The sequence below is a fragment of the Blennius ocellaris genome, assembly GCF_963422515.1.
Source record: "Blennius ocellaris genome assembly, chromosome: 23".
In the NCBI taxonomy this organism is placed as follows: domain Eukaryota; kingdom Metazoa; phylum Chordata; class Actinopteri; order Blenniiformes; family Blenniidae; genus Blennius; species Blennius ocellaris.
Window position 1 is genome coordinate 17458832 of NC_137672.1, and position 27150 is coordinate 17485981.

Genomic DNA, 27150 nt, shown 5'->3' on the forward strand with positions numbered 1-27150 from the left:
CGCCGCGCGCCCACTTGGTGGCGGTGTTGCACCGCTTTCCTCCGCCTGATCTTTGAGGACATGGTGGTGGATCAGCAGCCAGTCGGGACATCAAGATAACAACACAGCAGGAACCATTATTTCCCCCGAACTGTGGCCGCAAAGAGCAATAAATATATGCCGCGGGGACAAGCGGATAAATACTGGATTCCTCTCGCAGGCCGCAGGAGAGAGGCGGGTCCCGCGGTAGCGCTGTGTTTTTGTTGAGAGAAGACCCAAGAGGTGGACCCGTATTGCCTCGCTGGCTAACCCGCTAACGCCATGCAACTCCGGCGTCTGGAACTGCACGACTGACGAGCCCTCCGCTGGGACTTGCATGGACCCCGAGTCGCCTCCCCGCATGCAGTTGGAGTCATGCCCGGCGTTTCGCCTTGAGGACGTGGCCGGCTGAGCTCGGCGGGGCGGACCCGCGCCTCGCGGCCGCGCACTGAGCGCTTCGGGTCGGCGTGTGCTCGCACGCCATGCCGCTGCTTGGAAGTGGCCCGTTCGCGGAGCTAACTTCGGCGAGCTAACAGCTAGCTGGACGCCAGAGGCCGCTTCGGGAATATCTCCCAGGTTGGCCAATTAGATAACCCAAGACGCACCTTTTTTATTTTATTTTATTTTATTTTATTTTTATTCCTCGCTGGGCTTGTTTTAAGTTGACGAAGGGACTCGTTCACGTTAGCCCACCTGCTAATTAGCTCGTTAGCACGAACCAATCGTAGCCTCTGTTTTCGTTCTGCTTGTTTACACTGTGCTCAACCTATATTCCTAGACATTTAACAATAAGCTTGGAAAAGTGGCTTGGAAACGTCCTGTTTACTTGTCAAATCGAGGTACGTCGAGTAATTTGCACTAACATCCGAGTACAGGTGATAATCACGTTTTAAATCACTTTCAGATCAGCCACCTTAGTTTGTCTGCATGGGATTATCCAGCTTGGCACAGATGGGTTTGTTGTGTCCGTTTTGAAGGAAAATATCACTAAGCGTCTCAGTTAATCCCGTACTGTTGGCAGTATTTTGTGTGAAATTACTTAATTGTGTCTGATGGATGGTGCATTCGCTCCAGGCAGACTCTGAAAAGGCAGGGCTGTTGTTGACCTGGAGAATAACGAGACATATCATCCACTCATTCATGATTCATGACCTCTGAGGGATCAGACTGCTCCTTATCTGCTGCATCAAGCCACTGACAGTCTTTGTCTATACTATTTATTCTAACCACGTATGTAAACTTGGAAATGCATGAGCGATAGTCGCATTTAAGGGTTCGATTTTGCAGCACTTTTCACCTAAACCCCCCCCTCAAGTGTGACTCCTGGTGTGAATGGGAACATGAAGACGCCTCTGTCTGATCTGAACCTGCTTCTGAGGAGCTCCAGGATCTGATAGCTAAAGCAAAACAAAACAAAACACAACAGAGGGCCTCATTGTGTGGACTGAGAGCTGAAGGGGAAGGAGATGAAGATGCTGATAATGAAAGAGGCCCAGGTACTGTGTTGATCAGCACACCAGGAAGGAGAGGAGTGTCACAAGGCTGCAGACATGAGCCTCCGCCAGCCCACCTCCACCCTGGACAGGTAGGAGACACAACACACCCACCACATCCTCCCAACATGTCGGATTCCCAGATCAGCCGCGAGACACGATGCAGAGGAAGATGAAGGTTGATGATAAATGGAAGTTGTGGTTGTTGTTGTGGAGAAGTGTCTGGACTTTTTGTGTTTTTAAGCAAGGAAAATAATCCTCCTTGGGCCGGTGTTGGGAAAAGATTAGTGCGACTTGATAACATCCAATAAGCAATAAAGGATATCAGTCAAATACAAGCACTCGCGTAGATGTAAATGTCTTGGAGGTTTCTTCTTCCAGATAATGGTGCTTTTTATTTTTCCCACAATTTACATCAACCGGGTGATTTTTCTTTAATCTGATCTGCCAAATATGTTGCCTTGCCCGAGTAGGAATGCACAGTGTAGGGAAACGTGTATATATATCAATACATTTGTGTTATATATACTGCGTTTACGTGATATTTAGTCTGGATTCATTCTTATAATTTTAGATAAATTGATGTAATAAAATAATGATGCCTTGAATGTCATGTCTGACCACTATGAAGTGTAACGTTTAGCTTCACAAATACTGTGAATATATCACAGTTTGACTTAAAAAATTATTTATTTCTGTCTGATTTAACCCACAAATTAATAAGGTGTAGGAATATTTACTGTGTCTGCACTTTAATGTCAAATAATTAGAAATCGGGTAGGAGTGTCAGTAGTTCCTCTGCACATGTGCGAGTCGATGGACAATAACAACAATGGCGGCATCCGGAGTGTCATGACTCCTCGTCTGTATCCTCCTGGGGCGCTGTAGTTTTATATGTTTAGATCAGTGTTTTTCAACCACGGTGCCGCGGCACACTGGTGTTTCCTCCAGATCGTCAGGTGAGCCGTGGGAAATTATCCAATTTCACATTTTTTTCCTAAAAAACATTTGCTCTCACAGCCGCAGTGTGTTTCAGAGTAATCATGTATAAATACTCTTCACCACTAGAGGGCAGCACAGAACTTTGCCGGTGAAATGTAAAGTGACAGACGTCAGTGTGGTTCATCTCCACCTCCTGCTACCATCTTGTATCAAAGTACTGTGTCAGTGACAGTGATGGAGAAGTTTTTGAAAACCAGGATCTCAGCTCTTCATCCATCAGGTCCAGGTTTCACACTGAGGGAGGCACTATTAAAAAAAGGACTTTGTTTCTGTATTTACTTGATTCCTGTTGATAAAACTTTGATGAGAAAGACTTTATATTGTTAATAGAGGCTACAGAGTTTCACATTTTAACATTTCCGGATGGTGGTGTGCCTCCAGAGTTTTCAAAACAAAAAAAGTGTGCCTTGGCTCAAAAGAGGTTGAAAAACACTGGTTTAGAGTGTATTGTCCTCTGCGCTCATGTGTGTGTGGTATTTTATCAAGTGACCCATATTTGACTTCCACGATTGCAATCGCCCGCACCGTCAAGTGTTTACAAACTTCAGCCTGGTTCCTTCTGAACCAAGTGTTTACCAGCAAGGCGTGTTATGAATGGATCACTGACTTTGTATTGTGACTTTATTAACATGAACTCAAAACGCGATCGGCCCTCTCACTCGCGGCGTCACACGGTTATAACTTGGTAATAACGATGGGTGGAGGAAACACAAACTGTCCATTCCGTCCTGGTCCGTTTCTCCCCGTCTGCTTCACTCTGAACGTCTCCTTCTTTCTCCTCCCGTTCGATCTCGCTGCTTTTCTCGCCACGCTTCGCTTTCAGCCCTTTCGCTGCTTGGTGAGTTTTCCTGCCGACCGCTTTGCTCGTTGCTCTCGAACGATGCACTCGTCTTCGTGTTGTTTCTACCCCAGCAAATAAACCGCACCCCTGACGTGAGGAAATTTGTGTTTGATAGCTCATTTTTAGTATTTTTACTATTATCAATCTTTGCATTTCGTTTTTAAATGGTGCAATGTTTAAGAAAACTGCATTTGACGGATTTGACTGATTGATTTCATGATTGGAGGGCGATGTCGGTGCATAAATTGAAGGTGCTGCCATTTATTTATCACACCTAAAGGAGCCTTATTAAGATGTTCATTCATATTCAAACCATTTAAAACAGTGGTGTCAAATATAGTGGCTTTAAGCTGGATGACAAACTACCGGCAAATTGTGAACAATTTCAAAGAAAACTAATTTTTTTTAAAATACAGAAATTTCGAGTAACGAAACACTGAGACCCAGAGTCTCAAAGCCATGTTGTCAGGATGAGCTTTTTTTTTGACATTTCACTGAATTTAGCATCAGAACGTTTCATTAAAATGTTGAAATTGAAGCAATTTTCTGCCGCAGTTGTTTGGTTTTGCTAAAACAACATTTTCATACATGCCACGACAAAGAAAAACGTATAGTTTTGATTTTAAAGGCACCGTTTTACCACTCAAGTTGGGCTGCATCTGGCCCTTTAACTAAGATGTGTTTAACACTTCTGATATAAAAGAAGAAAAAAAAATAAGCAGGTTTTCTTACAATATCACATTTATTGCCAAAAAGCAAATTTTATTCTCGGGGAAGTCGAGCAAACACAAATTTCTTTACTGTTACCTCAGTTCTTCATTCTCTTTTTTATTTATCCCTCTTTCTTGAGTAACCATGTTTTTTGTTATTTATTCCCCCGCATCAGCTGATTTATGACGATTTTTTGTGTGTCTTTATTTGGGATTTTTGTAAAAATTGGCCTGCTTGACATGGTTTCACCCTCAATCCCAGGCTCACCAGTCTGACAACCGGCGACTCGGAGCGCAAATCCTCCGCCACGCCGCAGAAGGAGCCGTCGGTCGACGTCTTTACGGAGGGTACAGGTAACTGTCGGGCTCCGCCCTCCTCTGCCCTGTTCTCTTGAGCCCGGGAGTTTTTTTTCCGTGGCGGTAACCGGTTCTCTGCTGCCAGGCCCCGGTCTCGTCCAGAGATGCGTGGTGGTGCAGAAGGACCAGCTCGGCTTCGGCTTCACCGTGTGTGGAGAAAGAGTCAAGCTGGTGCAGAACGTGCGGCCAGGTGAGACACAAGATCCTTCGCTTAATCCTCGTCTCGGCTCAAGTTTAACTTGGATTTTCTGGATTTGTGGCGGCAGAATTGAGAAAAACTGGAAAATTGTGACGCCACGTCTTCACCCGAGTGAAGAAAAGCTTAAAAAGCTCATTAAAAATCATCTTTGTTTGTATAATCAAGATGTATAATCAATGCATTATATAAGACAAGTATGTATAATCTGTATAAAACACAAGAATAAAAAGGAGGTAAATGTCCAAAACCAGAATAGGAATAATAGACACATTCTCTAAATGGGTAGAAAGAATACCAACAGAACATACAGATAATATAACAGTAGCAAAAGCACTTATTATATTATATAATTCTACTCTAATGACCAGAGGTTTGTTTGAACAAGTTGTTGAAGGTAATATTTCTGCCTTTAGACGGTCTCAGAATATATTTATAATGGATTTCCCCTCGTCAAAATGTCATGGGTTTTTGGGAAATTGACGCTAAAATGAAAAACAAATCACAAAATTACAATTTTGTGTTTGTGTGGAAGAAAATGTAAAATCTCACAGTCTGATTTTAATGAAAGATGCATTTTTCCTTAGTGTTCAGTGACATAATTTGTGAACGTGTGGCTGTTTGTCCCCTGTCAGGCGGTGCAGCGGTCAAGGCCGGCGTCCAAGAAGGAGACCGAATCATCAAGGTTTTCTCGACTTTCTACACACATTTAATTTAGATTTCTGCCTTCCTGCCTCATTTTGTTGCTGATTTCCTTTAACCCTCTCAGGTGAACGGCTCCTTGGTGTCTTCCATGTCGCACCAGGAGGTGGTGAAGCTCATAAAATGTGAGTTTTTCTTCGGTACTTGTTCATTTTCATTCGTTTATTTATTTATTCAACCATGTTCCCATTGTACTTAACAGGGTCATACATTAATGTGAACAGTGCACGATGAAGACATCGTCTTATTGTTCATGCCCCTTTGAATATGTACAGAAAAACCTATGACCATAACCGGCGTTGATCCAGTCAACAAAATTGTAACACACTTCACTGTGTTTAAAAATCAAACATTCGAACAATTCAGAAAACAAAACAAATTTCCCCATTGCAACATGCAAGTTCCATTTTTTTATATATTCCTCCATCTGCGTCTCCTTAAACATATTTATTGTTTGAGAACATTTTAATGAATTCCATAATCTGACCCCGGCAACTAAGAAGCCCTCTGTCTTATGGCGGTTCTGGAGAAAGGGACACAAAAATGTCCTTTTTGTCTTGTGTCGTCTGTGATCAAGGTCAATTTCATGTAAATATGATCCAGGACCAACTTGTGCTTCATTTTCCACATGGTCAGTAAAAAAATTTAAATTAACAAGGTCTTTAAAAAAAAAAATACTTTTTTTAACTAGTATTTTATTGTGTTTTCCAAAATGTACAACAGTCAATCCTTCACAATACAGGCACATTTCTCCCAAACTCAATGTCCTTTATAATATCCATACTTGTAATAAAAGGGAATACTCACAATAAACAAAGGAAAAATAAACAGACAAGAAAAAGAAAAATAGAAATAATACAAAAATGCAAGAAACAGTTGTAGCTCAGAACCAGGGGTAAAAATTAAGAAATACTTATCCTTGAATTTGTCAACTTCCAGTCTAAGAGACGCAGTCAATTTTTCCATGTTATAAATGTTCAACATTACATCCATCCATTCATCAACAGTCGGCACCAGATCCTGGCGCCATCTCTTGGTTATTGCCTTTTTACCAGCCGACGCCAGAATCCTCAGTAATTTACCATCTTGTTTATTTTTTAAATTCAAAGTCTTTTACTAGTCCAAAATACAAAATCTTAAAACTAGTTGGAATCTTAGTTCCAAAGACCTCCTCTATTATTTTTGCTATCTCTACCCAATATTGATGAATCAAGGGGCAACCCCACAATATGTGGAGGTGATCTGCTTTAGCTTCCCCACAGGATCGCCAGCATTTGGTGTCCCCGTGTAAGGTCTTTACATTTTAACAGTTTCAGCTTCAGTTTCAGCTTGTTGCCACGTCGTCGTTTCTCCTGCCGGTGTTTGTGACTCTTTTTCTTTCTTTCTTTCCCTGTCGTCTGGCAGCCGGACCCTACGTTGCTCTGACGCTACAAGGGCCTCCACCGTCGGCCGCCTCCTTGCCTTTAGAGCCCCTCCCCACGGACCTCGCCCCCAATCAGAGAACGTCTCTGGGCGGGGAGGCCCCGCCCCCTCCGCCCCCGCCCCTGCCCTCCGGACTGGCGAGCACCCCTTCCCAAAGAATCACAGGACCCAGACCACTGCAGGTGAGTCGGGTCTGGCCGGCGCAAACAGCGTCTGTTCTCATCGACCGGCGGCGGGAGTGACGTCCCGCGAGATAAAAACGCATGGTTTGCATTCTTTTAGGACCCAGAAGTGCAAAAACATGCCAGTCAGATACTCAGGAAAATGCTGGAACAGGAAGAAGCTGAACTGCAGGTATAACGTGTGCTGTGATCCCTCGCCGTGTTCACTTCAGTGTGTGAGAGGAAGAAAAATAAAAACGCGCTTTAATCTCACCGGGACGTTCTTCATGTCGCTCAGGGTTTGATGGACGAGCAGCTGAAAAACCCGTCGCCGTCACTGGAGGAGCGGATCGAAAGTGCCAAGAGAAGAGCTCATCAAGTCAGAGTCAAGATCCAACAGGATCTGGTGAGATCTTCGCCTCGTATCTGTGTTTTAAGACGTTAAACTACCAACCAGGACGGATTAGAATCAGTGACGAGGCCGAGACACGGCCATGGAATTCAAATCAAATCAAATTGTATTTGTATAGCCCTTTACAATAACCCAGTGGTATCCAAAGTGCTTTACAACAAAGCTATAAAAGCAATACATTAAGAAACAAAATACAAGAATAATACATAAAACACAGATACTGACTGGTGGAGGAGTGACGGTGCTGCAGGTTGGTGGAAATCTTCCAGAGATTCATAAAAACAGAGCATATAGAATAAATACACTGCCCTAGACGGAGTTAAAAGCCAATCTTAAAAAAAAATGGGTTTTCAGCTTTGATTTAAATTAGATGCGTTAGTAAGTTCGTTTCGTAAAATAAATATGTAGATAATTAAGTAAATGAGCGAATACAAAAGTTTAAAAGTCGCAATTTAATACGTCAGTGATTATGATTTAAATACCTGCGTTCAGATTCTAAATTCCACCTTTATTATGTTTATAAAATAATTCGTTTTATTGTCATCATATGAAAATACAGTTTTTTGGCAGTATTTCTGGTAACAGCATCAGTCGTAGAACAATATATTAAAATGTTTAAAAAAAGGTTACATAAATAATAAAGTGCAGTCGTTAAATTGTTCAATAAATAATTAATAATGACAATCAACTTTCTATTTTCTTACCTGCCACAGCACTTTGTAAAACTTATAAGCGGTGCTCTGTAAATAATCTAGTCTTTATCGTAATATATTAAAGGAGTTAATAAGTAAAATACATTAATAATTTAACAAGTATGTTAATAAATAGATAAATAATGTATTTAAATGATTTAGTGGATAACTAAACACATAATTAACTAAATTAATCAATGAGTTTTTAGGTTAAATGGTAAATATCATAGGAAAAGTATTAGATTTTTCAGGGATTGTATATGAATAATGTGGAATTTAACTTTGAGAATATATAGCAGTGCCTGTTTTGGTTTTAATTTGTACACGATTTAGACAACTGGCCGGCTGTTATGTAATTAGAATTTTAATCATCACATGAATATTTAAAAAAACAGGTCAAATAGTGAATGAAAAAACAATCATTCACTCATTGGCACCTTTTGAAACCCGTATTGAAAATATTTAGCATTTCCTGCTACTCTACAAAATCCGGTATTTCCGTGACGCGTCTCAATGAATTTTTCTGGAAAAACTCAACTTGTGCTTCGTTTGCGTTTCCAGGAAGGAACAAAATCGGAGTCCGTCTCGAGTTATCTCATCGCGGGAGAAGGTCTGTGTCTCGTCGAGGTTCTATCTGGAGATTTAAACCCCGAAATGAGTGTTTTGTTTGACGGAAGGTGTTGATTTCCCCCCTGTGGTGTGTCTCCCCAGGACGACTGTCCATCGACTCCAGTGAAGGAGACCTGGAGGTGAGAGCCTCCCTCAACCTGCATCACTGTGTTTGTGTGCTTGTGCATGTGACCACCCCACTCATCCCCCCCCACCCTCCCCCCTCCAGGCCTTTGAGAGTCCCCACTCCTCCCCCTCATTTCCCCTCAGGACCCCCCTACACCGACGGCAGAACTCCGACACACACACCCTGTCTGACTCGGTGAGATCGACACACACACACACACACTCGTCAGGCTGCAGGCTGGGAATCTTGGAAAAAGTTGAATTTTAAGTTATTTTAAGCTTTTTTTTTTTTTTTTTTGCAAAATCCAAATCTAATTTCATGTCGCGCTTCACTTCAGGAAACAAGACTTAATTTTTCCAAACAAATTTGCGCATAAAACCTCATTCAGTGAGCACTACAATTCCCCAAGGCTATAAATCTATAAATGAACTGAAACACACAGTGTTGATATATTTTCCTACATTTTTAACACACAAGGAACCTTTTAAAGATGCTCTGGGTCAATAAAGTGGTTTTGCGTCTTATTGTGACTCTTTCCTTTAAAACCATCTTGTCTTTGTAGAAATTCTCACATTACTAGAACTAAAGAATAGTTTCCCACTTCTTTGAAAGGTATTGGTAAGTTTCCACCCTCAAACTGAGGAGGTGTCATCCAAACTCCAGTGATAAAGAGTATTTTTCCTTCCAAATTATTTTTTTTAATCCCGTTAGCTATAAAAAAAAACAAGGAAAAAATTAAATTTTCAGATCTTTTTGTATTTCAACACTTAATATTTGCATATATTCACATAACCTGCGGTTATTTAGTCAGTCTTCATGTTACACTGATTCCACAGAGCGGGAACTGCTTCATTTACAGTCAAACTTTGGTTTTTCCAACATAATTTACGTTCTTCCAAATTTTTTTCCTCCATTGTAAAATTGATGACTTTTTAAAAAAAACAACTTTTTATTTCTTCTTTTCCACCAAAGTGCCTACAGATGCACTGGGATGTCATGTTATCTCATAGCGCCTGACTGAAGAATGAAGTTATTATTGACAAAAAGTCAAATGGATGTTGCCTAGCAACCTGCACTATGACGGGCGAGGGACATCAAGCGGTTGCGTCGATTCCCTGTTTAAAAACCAAAGTTTGGCCGTGTTTCCTCCCACTCCCCGCCGTCCGTGTTCCCTTCAGCCCCTCTGCCGTCGCTCCTTCAACCTTTGACCAGAACGGCTTGTGAATATTTAGAAATGAAGGCGAGTCGAATCGCCGTGAAGGTTTTGCTTTGATTAAAACGCAACAAGAGCAGCATTGAGGCTGAGAACACGACGTCTCGCCACAGGCCTCCACTCGTCGGTCCCACTCTGCACCGCATGCGCACTTGATGTACGAAGGCGACCCGGATGTTCCTTCCAGATGTTTCTTTTATTCATCAACTGTGTTTGTTTTTTGTTTTTTAGGCCGGAAAACCTCAGATCATCGGACCCGAGGAGGAAGACGAAGACGAGGACGGCTATGCATTTAACGAGGTGACGACTCGTTTCTCGCGTCACTTTTATCTTTTTTTTTCCCCCAGTATTCTTGCAATCGCTGGTATTTATTTTTTGACCTCTTGGTTCCAGATGGACCAGGACATCGACACGTTAAAGTCCCGTCCGGCACACATGACGGTGTTCATGAGATACGTCTTCACCCAGCTTTTAGACCCCAACCCGCTGGTCGGTCCTCGCTTCAACCAATGAGATCAAAGTCTTGTTCTTTGTTACCCCCGTTAATGTTTTCCTTTCATCTCCCACCAGCTGTTCTACTTGTCGGTGGAGGCCTACTTGGGCGCCAGCCTGAAAGACGCCCGTGCTCTGGCACCTCAGATCTGCTCCCATTTCCTGGATCCAGACGCCGTACGTACTGACAGCCGTGAATTTTGTTTCATCTTACTTGACTCCATACGTTTAACGTTACAGTTTTCGAAATGGCAAAAGAGATCACGGACTCTTGCGACGTGATGAATCTGGACTTTCACTTAAACCCATTTTCTATTTCTCTATTTCTACTTGCGGTGTTTACGTTTGCCGTCGCTGCAGCACAATGTGTCTGACTCTTTGTTTCCCACAGCCCCTGAAAATCAAAGTGCGAGAGGAGTATCTCGCCGATATCGGTAAGACAACTGAAAGATCGCATCCTTGGCTTTTTATTTTCGCGGCTGGCTTCACAAGAAAGAGAAATAAATTGAGCCGAGGTTCTGGTTTGTCCGTCGTCCTTGCAGAAAGCCGGCTCCACGCTCAGGAGGACATCAGGGGGCCTCTGTCCGAGCTGCAGCAGCAAGTGCTGCCCGACATCCAGGACCAGATACAAGACTACAGGTGCTTTGCTCCGTAACACAGTTCAGCTCTCGCCGAGCTGAACAGCAGCTTTTTACTAATATCAGGATCATTTAGTAATATTTGCTTAGCAAGCCATGTGGTACTAAGCAGTAAGGGGATAATCAAAATAAGCTTCTCCAGCTGTTTTCATTCATTCACACAAACACAGCAGTTCATAAGTGCTCAAGTTCTTCAAAAAAAAGTTTAATTTTAAGCTGAAAAACATTTTAAAAAAAAATCCCAGTAGACAATTCCAAGAACAGCCAGTGCTGAATGTTTGTACACGTGGCACACAAACATTTACGTCACTTACTTTCACATTTGGCACCACAACCCTGCATCTCTCTGAATATTATCAGGCTTAATTCAGCCTTTTAAATCTTTACCGTCAACTTGGCAATAAAAATGCCATTAGTAAGTCAAACTATCAACAAATATTAAGCCTCCTCGGGACAATTTCTAGTATATTTTCATTCAAATGTTGGTTTTCTAAAAGATCATTAATTAACTGTGTAGGTAACGTGTTTTGAAATTAATTAGAAAATGTCTCATAATTGACAATATAGCAACACAAGATAATAAAATCACTTGAATCCATATAAAGAAAGTGTTTTTTTTCTTTATTTCACTGCTAATGTGTTTGTTTATTATCTTTCTCCCTAATTTAGAAAATTAATATGAACAGCAGTTATTCCTAACATTTTCACTTAAAAGAAGTTGAAAGATCTTATTTAGATGAGCATAAATGAAGCATTTCTACTGCTGCTGCTTTGTACACATAAAGAAACATCAATAAATAATCTCCGTAGCAGCAGTAAACATGTCTGCGAAGCCCGATACTACACACTTTATGAAATATTCAAATATCATTTATTTTTCAAAAGATATCTCGCTTTCCCTCCACGTGCCACTAGAGGGCGCCTGTGTACCGGAGTGTGAGAGTCAATGCAATGAAGGAAAAAAGAAAGTAAAAGTGCTGATTATTAATGGGAGTGTGGTTGTTTTGTGTGGCTGCAGGAACAAGCAGATGATGGGTCTGGGCTCCCTGTTCGGGGAGGGGGACCTGCAGCACCTGGACGGAGACCCGACGAAAGAGAAGCAGGTGGTGGACAGACAGGTCACCGCCCTCTGGGAGATCCTGTGAGTCGCCGCTGCTCCCGTGATTTACCGTCCTCCTATTCAGTAAATACTGTAAAGTTGAGGTTGTTTTCGATGAATCGCCTGGAAGAAAAACTAAAAAAATGTATTCTTTAAGGCTCGGCTAAAATCCGCACATTGATTTTCCTGCTACCTGATTATAAACTTAAAGTCCCAGTGAAATGTAACACACTACTTTGCAAAACACGATAATTGGGGTACTACTTCTAAGGTTCCTCCGACTCTGCCCCACCACTGTTGTCACATAACAAAATTATTTGAATTTTGAATCTCCAGCCGAGGAAGTCGGGGAATCCTTCTTCGTGGGCGTGACGTCACGAGTTGTGCAGATCTCCATCTGTTGTGTTTATATCGACTTGTTTCCTCTTAAATATCCAAGTTTCTACAGTGTTTTGAAGTTATAGTCGGCGTTTTATGAGGCTTGATGAAAGATTGAGCCTTGAAGAGACCGAGAGAGGAGGAAAGGAGCACGGGCGGCGGGAGCGGCTAGTAGCTAGCCGCTAGCTCGGGCGGCTAGTAGACGATCAAGTTAATACCTGGACTCGTCTTCGGTGATTCCGCAGTCGGAAAAGCGCTTCGACGTGTTGGATCTAGGAAGCCGGTCGTTCTGCCAAAAGTCAGGAGCCTCAAAGGTGAAAACTGGCGGCTGCTGAGGCGAGGAGACGAGGACGAATGGAGGACGAAGCGTCTTCTGCTTCCTCAAACATGTTCCAGACGGGGTCACCGATGGCAGAACCACCTTCTGTGTCTTCTTCATCAATCACTGGGTTTGAAATGACCACGATGATGAAATATGGTTAAATTCAGCCTCTTCGTGGTCAAAACTCTGATCCTCCATAACGTAAACACAACTTGGGCGTGTGCACAACTTGTGATGTCACTCTATTGTTGTCAGAAGCTCCGCCCAGCAGAGGAAATAGCGTCGTTTATCGGCTATTTTCTTGCAGATTGCCGTGTTTTAACATTTTACCCTTCAGCCAGTTAGCATAAAAAGGATCCTAGAAGTGACAGCCAGAGTGTTTTGGAGATGGAATTTTCATTTCACTAGGACTTTAAACATGTGCTCATGAACTGAATATCGCTACACAAACACACGCGCCGCCAGGTCTCCCTGGCAACGCGGTGGCTTGTTCTCGCCACTATAAAATAGTTATTACATAGTGGAAGCCGGAGCCATCATAACAAAGGTCATTACCCCCGGCCACAAACCCTGGAAACCACATGACACGCTCGCCGTTCACTTCCCGTGACGCGACGGCAGCGTTTCACACGGTTTCTGAAAGTGGAGTTTGTACCTGAATCTGACAATATTACACCGGCAATCAGGGGGAAAAGTCGACGCTTTATGCCTTTTTGTTTCTGTTTCCCGCTACAGATCCAAGCATGAAGAAGACCGAAGGTAAAAGCAAGGGAACACGCAGGACAGACACCTGTTTGTCAACTGCTTCTTCTCACTTTGTTTTTTTTCTTTTCCTCCTTTTGTTTGCTTGTTTCCCATCATTCCCCCCCCCCCTGCTCCTCCTCCGGGCTTATCTTCTCACTCGTCTATTTGTTCTGCGTCTTTTTGTCTGCGCTCCCTCCCTCCCACCCTCCTCTCCTCCCCTCCTCCCTCAGCTCCCCTCTGGCATCAGCCGTGCTGCTCTACCTGCGTCACTGTGGGATCAAGCTCCGCGACTCCAGGGTCTTCCCCGGCCTGAGCACCGAGAAGGAGAAGTGGCTCGCCTTCTTAAAGACCAAGAAGGTGAGGGTCGTCGCCGCCGCCGCCTCGCCCCGTCGTCCGGGAGTGCGTTTTAACGTGGCTGCTGCGTCGAAAGGTTCACAGACTCGTTGTAAACGTACATGTGGCGCTAGAGGTAAACATATGGTGTGTTTTTCAGACGAGGTTCCCGGGAATTTAGATTTTTTTTGTCACCATTAAACCATCGGTGGGCAAATAATTTGCTCTCAGGAGAAAATTAGCACGACTATCGAGGGCCGATACTTAAGTTGCCTTATAAAAAGCCATTTTTAACACGTATTTTTTTCTTTCCCAGTCTTTGTATGGAAATGATGACATGTTTCTAAATTTCCACTTCCTTAAATAAGTAAGCAAGAACCATATTTTGTCATCAACAGTTTATGTTTCCTCCGCTGTGACACACTAATTCTCCGAACTAACAGATGGTAGCTATTAATGGCAAATAACGTGCAAAATATCACAATTTTAGACGTAATAAAGCCAATAATAATGTCAAGCGGAGCCCTTATGGCCTCATGATGCCCAGTTCTGGAATAAACCCTTGACGTGCAATTAAAAGCAAAAGACCCGACTGAAGTACTTAATTTAAATGTGTTTCTGTGGCTAAATCCTCCCGGGGGGGTTGGAGGACGAGGGTGGGTGAACAGGTTTTTGGTATTTCCACCTTTGGCAGATATTGTCGCTTGCCATTTTCACACGGCTCGCCAGACACTCGCAATGTAAAGTAATGGCTGGAGGATGCCTTCGCACTTATTTACTATTATTTTCTTCACGGCGTCGGATTCCCGCGAGCCTGACGGACATGATTTACTACTGCAACCTGATGTGGTGTTTCTATAAAAGCAGTAGGATTCTGGCCGCTCCCATACGTTGTACGTCTCTCTGGAAGCAGAGCAGCTCCGTTTACGTCCATCTAATTAGATTGTCTCCTTCCGAGAGATCAGATTATCCCGTTTGCATGAACAGCGACTGAACTCATTGGGATTTATGAAACGGGCACCAAAAGTAACATCCAGTTCTCTGTGGATGAATCTCATGATGCTCTACGTTTCGAAGGAAGACTCAAACGCTTGTGGTACTTTTGAGCCTGAAAAAACCAAAGAAACATGCTTTTTCTTTTATATATATATATATTAGTGATTCTATAATTGTGTTCTTCCAGTGTTTCTCCCTATAAACTTGTCTGGTAACACGAAGGGAGTTGCTAATAAACAGCAATGTGAATCTTCTCTCCACAGCTGACTGGTACCAAGAAAGAGAAAGATGGAGAGGATAAGAAGAGAAATCCCATTTTGAAGTACATCGGCAAACCCCGGACCACGTCGCAGTCCAGTAACTACACACAACTCATACCTGAATACACAAAATAACATTGATCTCACAGAAGGCTGCAAGAATTTGTGCCAAATAGTGGCCTACTATTTTGATTTTGTTCGTCACATTTCACCTTTTGTTGATTTATGCATTTTTTAAAACATTTTTTTCTGATTTATTTCTTTTGTGGTTTCTTTCTTGTTGTTTTGTTGTTGTTTTTTAGCATTCCATGTCCCGTTGTCTCCCACTGAAGGTACTTCCTCTCATGTCTGTCGTTTTACCACCAATTATTTCCTCACCGATCTTCTCGCTTTTGAACATCCTAACATTCCGGCGCGGCTCTTTTCTGCCGGTAGCTCACACGCCACCGCTTTTAAATCCTTCCGCAGTCCGTCCCGGCAACGTGAGGAACATCATTCAGCAGTTTGAGAATCACACCGACGCGACGGGGGAGGAGGGAGGCGACGGGGCGGAGCCTCAGAGGCTTTCCTCCAGCAGCCTGGGCGAAGACGGCATGGACAGGTAGGATCTTCACCTCCCTAAGTTCGTTTCTGTTTTTCCAAAAGCGGTAAAAACCAATTCACACCGAACAAGCAGACGAACGACACAAACATCAATTGTGTGCGTTTGTGCTTCGTGTGAATGTTGCTTTGATTTGAATAGATTGACCTGCTCACAGTCTATATAATGCTCCTGTAACTTGTTAGTAGAAGTATTTTGTATCGTATTAAAGATTCTGCACAACTGAGGCTAAAGTCACAAAACGCAGAAACGTCTTTTTTTAATCAGATATACAACCCGACTTCTGGTTTCTGAACTTAAATGGAAAAAGTGCTAAAAAACTAATTCTGGTTCACGAAAGACAATTTTCAGAAATGGCAATTAGTCTTTTTTCCTCCAGCCTTAAAGAAACCTTCTAACTGTGGTAATACTGCTCTTGCAAGGAATTTAAATTGTAAATATTCCTGTGAAAAAAACCAAACCGGCGCAATCCGCTGCCAGTACGGTTGCTGAGAATCTCAGTGTGCAGCAACACATCGGGGCCAAACGTGTCTTTTAACGCTTGGAGACTGCCAGAGAGACCTTCATGTCTGGAGCCTGAGTCCCATTGAAATAACTGTTTTATTCACATTCACATTCAGAATGACTTCATTAATCGCTCCAGTTCCAGCAGCTTTTTACAGGACAGGAGCAGCACACAGAGAGCAAAGAATACAGAATAGATCAAATAGGATAAGTCTAAAAAAATTGAATAAATATGTACAATATTAAATAGACTCTACACTAACGTTTACTAATAGAAATAGCAAAGTGACATTAAGCTGCACTGTGGTTACGGACAGGGTTATGAGGTGGGTCGCTGCTACTTCCCTCCCTGACATAAATATTACACAATCCTAATATACTGTGGTTTTACAACGGATGTCTCCATAGGAATATAATAAAACGTTGGTGTTTTGTATGTGACGTTGTTGCCGGTCGATGGATCCTCCAAAACGCCTCACGGGTCGAATCTTTTCCGCCCTTCCAGCCCGACGGTGTCCGTGCGTCTGGCCCGCAGCGAGTCCCTGAAGGCCGAGGGCGAGGGCCGCCGGCGGGGCGCCGCCGCCGCCGCCGCGGCGGGCAGCGACTCCGTCCCCCGCTCCCGCAGCGACGTGGACATGGAGGACTGCGGGGAGGAGCGGGAGGCCGCCGGCCTGAGGCCGCTGCAGCACAGCGCCTCGTCTTCTGCGTCCAGCAGCTCGGCTCGGTACGGACTCCACACGGGCCTTCGCCGTTTCTTCGCCCCAGAAGCAGAGTCGTCTCGAGTTCTCAGTCGATACTCGGATGCCGGCGCTTTGTTATTGATCAGATCGCCTCGGAGGCGTCAGGACTCTTAAAGAGGTGTAGGTTTTCACTGCGTGCCAACTGTCTCCACTCTCTCTCACACTCAGGTCTCTAGAGAACCCTACACCCCCATACACCCCTCGGTCCAGACGCAGGTGAGTCGCCATGTTTCCCCCCCCCCACCCCCGAAATAGAGCGATTGACAGAGATCGTTAGAAAGCCGGCGAGATGAGTTTGGGGTTTTTTAACTTTGGTTTGTAAAATTTCCAATCTTTTGGAATTTCAAAGCTCACGGTTGTGGTTTCCCGTTTGTGTCCCGTCTCCCTGTACGGCTCCTCCCCCCGGCGTTGAATCGGCAGGAGCGTCGACTCGCCGCTGGCCCTGCTGCCCGACGCCGCCGCGCTGGAGGACGAGGTGTCGGAGGGTCAGAACTGGCAGGACACGGTTCCCCCGCCGCTCCTCGCCACGCTGAGCCCGAGGGAGGTGGAGAGACAGGCGGTCATCTACGGTACGAGTCGCCGTCGACGCGTGGTCGCGGGATCCTCTCGCTCTCGTTCGGCTCAGGACGGCTTCTCTCTCCCTCCCTCAGAGCTCTTCACCACCGAGGCGTCTCACATGCGCACCTTGAAAGTCCTGGATCAGGTTTTCTTCCAGAAGATGAGGTCGGTCCTGAACCCCGACGAGCTCACGTGCATCTTCCCCAATCTGCGGCAAGTCTACGAGCTGCACGGTGAGAAAACCCCCCCCCCCAACAGAGTTCACGATAGGTATACTTTAATTCTGGACTTATTGTTGCTTCTGCGTCACGTTGCTCCGCAGCGAGTCTCTGCGAGGCGATGAAGAAGCGACGGGAGACGCCCATCGTCCAGGAGATCGGGGACGTTATGTTGGCAGGGGTTAGTCCACCACATTTTCACTCCCTCGACGATTTATGTCTGGTGGGAAGTGTCATCGTTCGTCATTTCCGTGTGTTTTTTTTCTTTTCAGTTTGAAGGTGCAGCCGGAGACGAGTTTCAGGAACAGGCGTCGCAGCTGTGCTGCCAGCAGTCCCAGGCTCGAGAGCTCATCAAGAACAAACGACGGAAAGACCCCCGCTTCGCCCACATCATCCAGGTAAAGTCACATCAATGATGGTTGGATAACAATCTTTAAATGAAATTCAGTGCATCATGGTTCCGACTCTAAACTGCTATGTAGCTAGTAAATACTAGATCTGCTGCATGCCAGTAAATATTGCAAGAACAATAGTTGTTTATGCAGTATGTGCATTTTTTTACACATCTGCCTCTTGTAGGTTTCACTTGACATTATATTTCCCTCGGAGTACTGGTAAAACTGCGTCATTAACTGGTCAAAGATTTGCTTTAAGGCAGTGTTTTTCAACCTTCTTTGAGCCAAGGAACACTTTTTTCTTTGGAAAACTCTGGAGGCACACCACCACCACCTGAAAATGTAAAAATGTTCAACTCTGTAGCCTCTATTAACAATATAAAGTCATTCTCATCAAAGTTTTATCAACAGGAATCAAGTAAATACAGAAAAAAAAGTATTTCCAGACTGACGTCTGTCAGTTTCCATTTCACTGGCAAAGTTCTGTGCTGCCATCTATTGGAGAAGAGTATTTACACTGCGGCTGTGAGAGCAAATGTTTTTTTTAGAAAAAATGTGAAATTGGATCATTTCCCACGGCTCACCTGACTAGATCTCGCGGAAACACCAGTGTGCCGCGGCGCAGTGCAAACACTGCTTTAAGGTGACGGTAAATCACCGTTTTGTCTCCACGCACCTCAGTATAACATCAAAACAGCCAAAAATGGCGTCCGCGTGAAGCAAACAAGGCGCTTTACATCAATTAAACCCTGTGGTTATGATGAAGCACGACCAAGAACGATTCTCTCTGCTTCAGTTCCTGTCGGAATTATTTTAACGCCGTTTGGTATTTAGAAGAAGATCAATATCTAGATTTTGTCTTCACGTCTGCGCCGCCGTGGCGTCCCTCAGGAGTGCGAAGCGAGTCCTCACTGTCGGCGGCTGCAGCTCAAGGACCTGCTGGTGGCGGAGATGCAGAGACTCACCAAGTACCCGCTGCTGCTGGACAACATCATCAAACACACGGAGGGTGAGCTCTCCGGAAACGCCAACGGGTTGGTAGACGCAGAGAAAAATGATGCCACGTTCCTCAATTTTCTTTTTTTTTTCTTTTTCGTCGTTTGCAGCCGCTTCGCCGGACCTGCCGGCGCTCCAGCGCGCCCAGGCGTGCTGCAGAGCGATACTGCAGGCCGTCAACGAGGACGTCGGGGAGACGGAGCACCGGCAGCGGCTCAGCCAGTACCAGCGCCGGCTGGACGCCGCGCCTCAATTCAAGGTTCCTAAACAGTGATTGTGATATAAAGATGCTTGCAAAAACGGAAAAAAAAACCCAATGAATCAGCATGTTTAAAATGTTTGTTTTTGGTCTCCTCGCCTTTTTTAGAGTCTGGACCTCACCACAAAGAGGATGATCCACGAAGGTCCTCTCACCTGGAAAGTTAGCAAAGACAAGCAGATAGGTGAGCGTCTTGATGGTGAAGCCGACTCTCTCTTTTCCTTTTTCACTTTAATTTGCGCGATAAGATACAGAAGTCCTGAAAGTAACTAACAAAGGAGGTAATAAAATCATTCAGAACCAGTGGGATTCTGTTTGGACGTGGTAATTTAGCCTTGAAAAAAGTTCAAAGAGAAAAGTGGTTTACATCATAAAGAGAAAGTCTAGTTCAAAGAGGAAATAGTTGTGAAATGTGGTTTTGTTTGCTATTAATGAATTAGTACATAGAAACATATTTTGTAGCGTTTTAGTGGATGAAACTTTCCAACTCTTGATTCAGGGAACACGAGATCATTATTAAAACTCTTATTTTGTACGAGTCTTTGATTAAATAGAGAGGATGTGACTAAAATGAGATTCTATTCTTAGTTGCAGACATTTTCAATTCCGTTTTCCCCCCGTGGCGGTTTCTCATCAACTAAAGAGACCAGTGTTACCGTCGGTGTCGTTAAATCCTCGTTTCAATGTCTGTCCATGGCCTCCGTCCTCCTCCTCCGTCAGAGATCCAAGCGCTGCTGCTGTCGGACTGCCTGGTCCTGCTCCAGAGGGGTCCGGACGACCGGCTGCAGCTGCGCTATCCATCCCGCTGGCTGGGTGGAGGCGGAGGGGGAAGCGGCGACAGCAAGACCTCCTTCAGCCCCCTGGTGAAGCTGGACTCGCTGCTGGTCCGCCTGGTGGCCACGGGTACGTATGACGCCCTTCGACACCCCCCCCCCCACCAAAAAGGACAGAAATCAGCGTTTGAGGAAGCAAATCACTTTTCGCATGTTAACGTTTTGGTTTCTCTCCAGATAACAAAGCCTTGTACGTCATCAGCACCACGGAGAATCAGATCTACGAGTTGGTGGCCGGAACTCCGTCGGAGAAGAACAAGTAGGCGCCGTCTTGTTTTCCCCCCTCGGGAGCGTTTCGGAAACCCGTTTCCCAAACGCAGAACCCGTAAACATTGTGATTTCCGTTTGGTTTTTTTTTCAGCTGGAAAGATCTACTTGAGAAGACCATCTCCTCGTCCGGCGGCTCGTCTCCACTCATCAGTCACGGATCCAAATCTGTATCGTGAGTGAAGTTCAAGCCTCGTTGGTCGGCCGAAGGTCGTCGGCAGCTCAATCAAGACCCGCCGTGTGTTTTTCCTCTTCCAGTTCCCCGAGTCCACGCAGCTCGTCCCCGGTCTCCACCGGCAGCAACGCTTACGGAGGTGACGAGCAGATTACTGCGATACCATGAAATGCCGCGACCAGTTTCCAACCCTTTTGCCGTCTTTCCAGACAACTCCATGTCGGAGCGCTCGGATTCCACCAAGCCCCTCTCGTCCAGCAACGACGCGGCGCTCTCCGACGACACGCCCACGGACCAGTCGGGCGGCTTCGCGTGTGGCGAGGGGCAGGACGTGGGCGTGGCCGAGGCGGCGTTACAGGACGGTGAGAGAGGGGGGGACACGGACGGGACTGACGGTTTCTGGAATCGCGGACGAAAGACGTGGCTCAACTTTGTTTCTCCCCTCCCCCGCAGTGGAGACGCTTCGGCAGCTCATCCTACGGGACCTGGAGGAGGACGGCTGGAGCCACGACTCGGACGACACGCCCACCAACGAGACGGCCACCGAGCGGGCGCGGCCCGAGTCCCCGGAGGCCGTCCTCAACCTCGGCACCGGCGAGTGGGAGGAGCCTGAGGAGGCTCCGCCCCCAGACGGGGAGACGCAGAACTTTCAGATCATGAGGAAAGGTAACGGGTCGCATGGAAGAGGACTTCCGTTCAGTGGCTTCGATTTGTGTTTGCATGTCCACATATTTACCACAGACTGAAACTTACTGACACAAACATGTTCAGATAATAAAGGAACGTGTGTTTGGTCGATTGTTTCCGTTAACGACGCTCACATCCGTACCGTCACATTAGTTTTTCAGAAAAACGGAATCAATTATGTTATATTTACATTTAAAAATATAACGGTTCTTTGATTTAGGCTGAATAAAATGGCATAAGTTCTGTTTTAATATGGGCTGTTATAACATGGAGGTTCAACCGCTTCATCTGAGCAACTTAAGATGGACCTTGTTTCAAAAATCTAGTGAAAAGTAAGAATTCTGGTCTATAATATAATATAAGCATATTTCTCAGAAATGGTTACAGTGTAAGAAGGGAAACAAACGGGGTTTAAAATGACAATAAAAACAAAGGAATAATATTAAAATGTACAGAATAGTCATTTAAAACTTATATTTAAACTTAAAATGAGATTCGATCCGTCTGTAACCGTTTCTTGACGACGTTTTCAAGTGAAAACAAAGTGTTTATGCGCTGAAAACACAACTTTTTGAAAACTCTCCTCCTCCGTCTCCATGGAAATGGGGAAAGTGCAGCTTTTATTTTGAAGCGCCGCAGTTAGTAAATGACTGGTTGAGTTTACACGTGTTCCGGATGAGCCTCTTTAATCTGCCTCTACTTTCTGATTCAAACTGAAACGTTCGGTGTGGATTTGGTTTTGTTTTGCTTTTTCTTTGCATGCTTTTCCTCACAATCTGGGATTTGATTTATTTTCCTGTCTTTCCTGCACACTTGTCTGCTGTCATGAGCTTCGGCGACACTTTATAATTGATCTCCGCTCCTCAACGCACTCCTCTGTCACTCCTCTATCACTCCTCTATCCTCTGCATAGCTGTGGTTGCGGGTCCTCCTCCTCCTCCTCCTTCTTCTTCTGTCCCCGACGGCATCTCCGACCAATCAGCCGAGTCGGGAGGCCGGGCCAAAGCCAAGGGTAATCATGTCCCATATTTGGACATCGGACAACAGAATCTAACCCACAACCTGAGACGACGACGGTTCGTCGTTTCCTGACTCTCGCCTCTGTGCCGCAGGAAACACGTTCTACCTGATCCTGCCGGCGGAGGAGGGGGAGAGCCTGACGGACGACCCCAACGACCCGCCGACCCCCACCGCCGGCTGCTTCCCTCCGGGCGAGGAGGAGGAGCCGGCGGCGGCGCAAACGCGGCCCGGCGGGCAAACGGCGGCGCAAACGCAGGCGGCGCAGCAGAGTCACGTGATCAAAAATGTGGATGAGATTTTTCACACAATCGAAGGTTTGATGACCAAGTTGAGGCAGCTGAAGGTGAGGGGCTGTTTTTGCACCAGAACTTTTCATTTTGATTTTTTTTTTCTTGCGATTGTCGTCATTTTCTATTGTATTTGTTGTTGTTTTTTTGTGAAAATAGGGACATTTTCATCACAGATACTCTAAAGCAGTGTTTTTCAACCACTGTGCCGTGGGAAATTATCCAATTTCACATTTTTTTCTAAAAAAACATTTGCTCTCACAGTCGACAGTGTGTTGCAGAGTCATCATGTATAAATACTCTTCACCACTAGAGGGCGGCACAGAACTTTGCCGGTGAAATGTAAAGTGACAGACATCAGTGTGGTTCATCTCCACCTCCTGCTACCATCTTGTATCAAAGTACTGTGTCAGTGACAGTGATGGAGAAGTTTTTGAAAAGGAAGAATGTGAACCAGGATCTCAGCTCTTCATCCATCAGGTCCAGGTTTCACACTGAGGGAGGCACTATTAAAAAAAAGTCCTTGGTTTCTGTATTTACTTGATTCCTGTTGATAAAACTTTGATGAGAATGACTTTATATTGTTAATAGAGGCTGCAGAGTTTCACATTTTAACATTTTCGGGTGGTGGTGGTGTGCCTCCAGAGTTTTCCAAACAAAAAAGTGCGCCTTGGCTCAAAAAGGTTGAAAAACACTGCTCTAAAGTCACGACAAAGAAAAACTTAAAAGGTTTAAGATGAAAGCTTATTATGGCATTATTGACACTTGAGATGAAATGGGAGCGTCTGTGGCCCTTGAAGTATAATTTGTGTTTTTATTTAAGCACTTTGTTACGAAACCATATGAAAAGTGTTGTACGAATAAAGTTTGTTTTGATGTGTCTGTTCCTCCTGGGTTCAGGAGATGGAGGCGGCCCACCACAAGCTGCTGGAGACCCTCCGGGAGCCGCCTGACGAGACACACTGTCGCTCGGCCGCAGTCTCGCGGACGCCGTCTCTGGACCGCAGCTCGGGAGACGGTGAGACACGACAGACGGCGGGGCGTTTCCTCGGGTGTCGGTTTGCCCCGGAAAGGGCAGAAACACTGACTTCTTATTCTTCCTCTTCTTCTTCCTCTTCTTCTTCCTCCTTATTCTTCTTCTGCTTCTTATTCTTCCTCTTCTTCTTCCTCCTTCTTCTTCTTCTTCTTCTTCTTCCTCCTTATTCTTCTTCTGCTGCTTCTTATTCTTCCTCCTTCTTCTTCTTCCTCCTTATTCTACTGCTTCTTATTCTTCCTCCTTCTTCTTCTTCCTCCTTCTACTTCTTCCTCCTTCTTCTTCTTCTTCTTCTTCTTCTTATTCTACTGCTTCTTATTCTTCCTCCTTCTTCTTCTTCCTCCTTCTTCTTCTTCTTATTCTACTGCTTCTTATTCTTCCTACTTCTTCTTATTCTTCTTCTTCTTCTTCTTCCTCCTTCTTCTACTTCTTCTTCTTCCTCCTTCTTCTTATTCTACTTCTTCTTCCTCCTCCTTCTTCCTCCTTCTACTTCTTCTTATTCTTCCTCCTTCTTATTCTACTGCTTCTTCTTCCTCCTTCTTCTTCTTCCTTCTTCTTCTTCCTGCTACTTCTTCTTCTTCTTCCTCCTTCTTATTGTACTTCTTATTCTACTGCTTCTTCCTCTTCCTCCCTTCTTCTCCCTCACTTCCTTCCATCTTCTTCTTCTCCCTCCCTTCCTTCCTTCGTCTTCTTCTCCCTTCCTTCCTTTCTTCTCCTTCTCCTCCTCCTCCTCCTCCTCCTCAGGTAAAGAGGGAAGCCCGGCGGAGCCCAAGATCCTGTCGACTGGATTCTGAAGCCGCCGCAGATCAAGACACTTGATCTTCACCGCCGCCCGTCGTCTCCGCGACGCACCAGCCGACGACGCAGGACATCGCCAGGACATCTTTTTTTTTTCTTCTTCTTCTTCTTTCTTTCTTTCTTTTGTTTGTGGTTCTACGGTCGGACTCCGGGGGAAAAACGCGGGGACAAAAAGACTCTGAACACGAAGAGACAAACCGACAAGTCAGAAGGCGAGACGGGAGAAAGTCGGCAGGAAGTGGAAGCGGCGCGGAAGCGAGGGACTTCTGAGAGCTGGTGTGAAGGAACGGAAGCAGAAAAGTGTTAAATTTTAAGGGAAAACCCCCCCGAGGGAACCCCCCCCCACCCCCAGCACTTTACCCACAATGCATCTCTTCTGTCGCGTGTACAGATCAGGGAGCGGAGGATTCAGGACTGTGTCTTTATAATTCAGGTTATTTGCACTGGGTAAGGAAACCACACACACACACACACACACACACACACACACACACACACACACACACACACACATCGCTCGTCTGTCTGGTTGGTCGCGGTCGTTCACTGTGGAAGAAACTCGAATCCTCAAGCCTCCGTCTTGCTACTGACGCGCCGGTCGTAGGGTTAAGAAGCGGATTTGAAGGTTAAAAACTTGAATTTTCTCAGAAAAAGCTGCGACTTTTCAAAGTCTGACTGAAAAAAAACAAAAACAACGCAAGAAAAACCCGACTCTCCAGCGCAGCAGTGGTTAAATACTGTGAACCAGCAGAGTGTTCCTCTCGCATGTGAAGCTCTCGCTTCCACCTCTGACTACTTCGCTTCTGTGTGTATTTTTTGGGAAATACTCACTTTCTCTCTGAGTTTAAAAAAAACAAAAACAAAAACAAACTTGAAACCAGCAACGTTCAAAAGCAACTGAGAATAAACCTATTTTAGTTTTCTGAAAACCCTCATGATGTAGCACTGTGGGGGGAAAACATGTCTTTTTCATAAAGCCTTTTTTTTTTTTCTTTCTTCTTTTGTTTTCTACACAAGTAAAACCCGACAAGCAGCTAATAAAGGAGGTGAATCTGTGGATCAAACCGACCCGAAGCTCAACTAATCCAGCGAGATAATCTTCTCCATCTCTTATTTTAAAGGAGCGGCGTTGGCGTTCCGATCAGTCTCAGCATGGATTATGTGTATTTCTCACAAGTCAAACTCGTACTTGCAAAGTTACTTTACTGTGAGTTAATCCCATAAGGTTATTTTAAAAAACACAAAAAAAATGGATTTTTTTTAATTTAGTGTTTTAAGAGTGGAAAAAAAGTCACAAATGAAGCTAATTTAAGGGAAAATGTTCAGAAATGAACTTGACAAAACTTTATTTTCATAATTTTGACATTTATTTTAGTTTCGACCTCGGAAAAAAAACAAAAAATGCCGGAAAACCAGTTTAATTCGAAAACACACGGTTCAGATTATATGTCGAAGTCGTTTATGGAGTGTTACCAGCAAAGACGGCGTGGGTTTAATAAGAGTACGTAGAAAAATGGGAGCTTTTTGCAGGTAATTTGTTTCGACAAACATTCCCATGTTGGATTCCAGAGTTTTGTTTTCGTTTCGCCGTCGAGGGCAGCTGCAGAGACGGAGACACTTTCTGGACGCAGGAGACGCAACAAGCGAGTGGCGAAGGAGAGAAAGTGGAAAAACAAAAAGCGTCCGACCTCGAATGAGCTCGCAAAGGAATAATAAATTAAAACAACTTAAGTTTAACCAAAAGTGAGATTTTTCCCCGAGGATTTTTTTTTTTTTTAACTTTGCGTTTCAAACGAGGAAATTTCATTTCTGTTCACTTCAAGACGTCTATTTCCACGTCTCGCCACGCCGTCGTGATTCACCAAGGAGATAAAGAACTCTCTCTCTTTCTCTCTCTCTCTCTCTCTCCCCCTCTCTCTCCTTCCCCTCGTCTGCCTCCTGCAGTTCTCTCCGGTTTCTACCTCTTCGTATCTTCAATAATTCCCTTTTCCTACATCTTGTACGTCGGCGTTGCGGCTTCAGAGAAGCCAAGGCTGTTCTTTCCTTCTTTTCTTTCTCTCTCTCTCTCTCTTTCTAAAAGTTGTTGCACAAACGAAAACTTCCCTGCACAGTGCAAACTACTGTATGCATAAACACGTCTTTAAATATCATCTCATTGTCTTTTTTTTTAATTATTTTAACTCTCGTTCACACATGTAATATAGTAATCACCCACTTGTTTTATATGTTAATTTCTCTCTGTAAAGCCTTAGTCCTCGTATTTTGATTTTATTTTTGTAGATATGATTTTAAAAAAAACAAAAAAACGAGAAAAAGGTGTATAAATTATTTTTTTTTCTTTGTTTTTAAAATTGGTGAAATTGTTAGATGCACAGAAGGAAAACAAAAACAACAAAAAAAAAAGAGCTTGTGTCTCAGATTCTTGTGTTTTGAGATTAAAACGTGAGCAGATTAAGGAAACCGGCTGCTGTGGAGTTTCTTTTTTTTGGAGTTTTATTGCATCTCGTCGTTGCACAAAATCAAAGTTCCACCTGAACAGATCCTCACGCAGCAAACGCACCT

The 27150-nt window shown here is 44.5% G+C and overlaps 1 protein-coding gene across 6 annotated transcripts; it reads left to right on the plus strand.

Annotated features, from left to right (window-relative positions):
• The first annotated feature begins 98 nt into the window (after positions 1-98).
• On the plus strand, positions 99-27042 carry arhgef11 (Rho guanine nucleotide exchange factor (GEF) 11). Of its 6 annotated transcripts, none has more exons than XM_080519048.1 (42): positions 99-1603; positions 3337-3351; positions 4327-4418; positions 4507-4611; positions 5253-5302; positions 5387-5444; positions 6724-6923; positions 7024-7095; positions 7201-7308; positions 8568-8616; positions 8718-8755; positions 8845-8937; positions 10187-10255; positions 10349-10444; positions 10526-10624; positions 10839-10881; positions 10990-11086; positions 12104-12226; positions 13620-13643; positions 13859-13985; positions 15221-15314; positions 15520-15549; positions 15653-15818; positions 16828-17046; positions 17231-17278; positions 17483-17631; positions 17713-17853; positions 17943-18019; positions 18111-18236; positions 19125-19242; positions 19340-19488; positions 19597-19672; positions 20209-20391; positions 20499-20580; positions 20683-20763; positions 20847-20902; positions 20973-21125; positions 21217-21429; positions 22364-22462; positions 22563-22813; positions 23658-23775; positions 24535-27042. In XM_080519048.1, exons 1-42 carry the CDS (start codon positions 1569-1571, stop codon positions 24582-24584), a joined length of 4272 nt encoding a protein of 1423 aa, XP_080375174.1. In that variant the 5' UTR covers positions 99-1568; the 3' UTR covers positions 24585-27042. The 6 variants fall into 6 exon arrangements, with proteins under 6 accessions (XP_080375174.1, XP_080375176.1, XP_080375178.1 ...); XM_080519050.1 differs by having other exon boundaries at positions 15686-15818; XM_080519052.1 differs by lacking the exon at positions 22364-22462.
• The last annotated feature ends 108 nt before the right edge of the window (positions 27043-27150 follow it).

Coding starts and splice junctions, on each gene's coding strand:
- arhgef11 (XM_080519048.1), top strand. CDS start 1,569: ATGAGCCTCCGCCAGCCCACCTCCACCCTGGACAG. Junction 15,315..15,519: donor CCGGACCACGTCGCAGTCCA/GTAACTACACAC, acceptor GTTGTTTTTTAG/CATTCCATGTCCCGTTGTCT. Junction 20,392..20,498: donor GGTCCGCCTGGTGGCCACGG/GTACGTATGACG, acceptor GTTTCTCTCCAG/ATAACAAAGCCTTGTACGTC.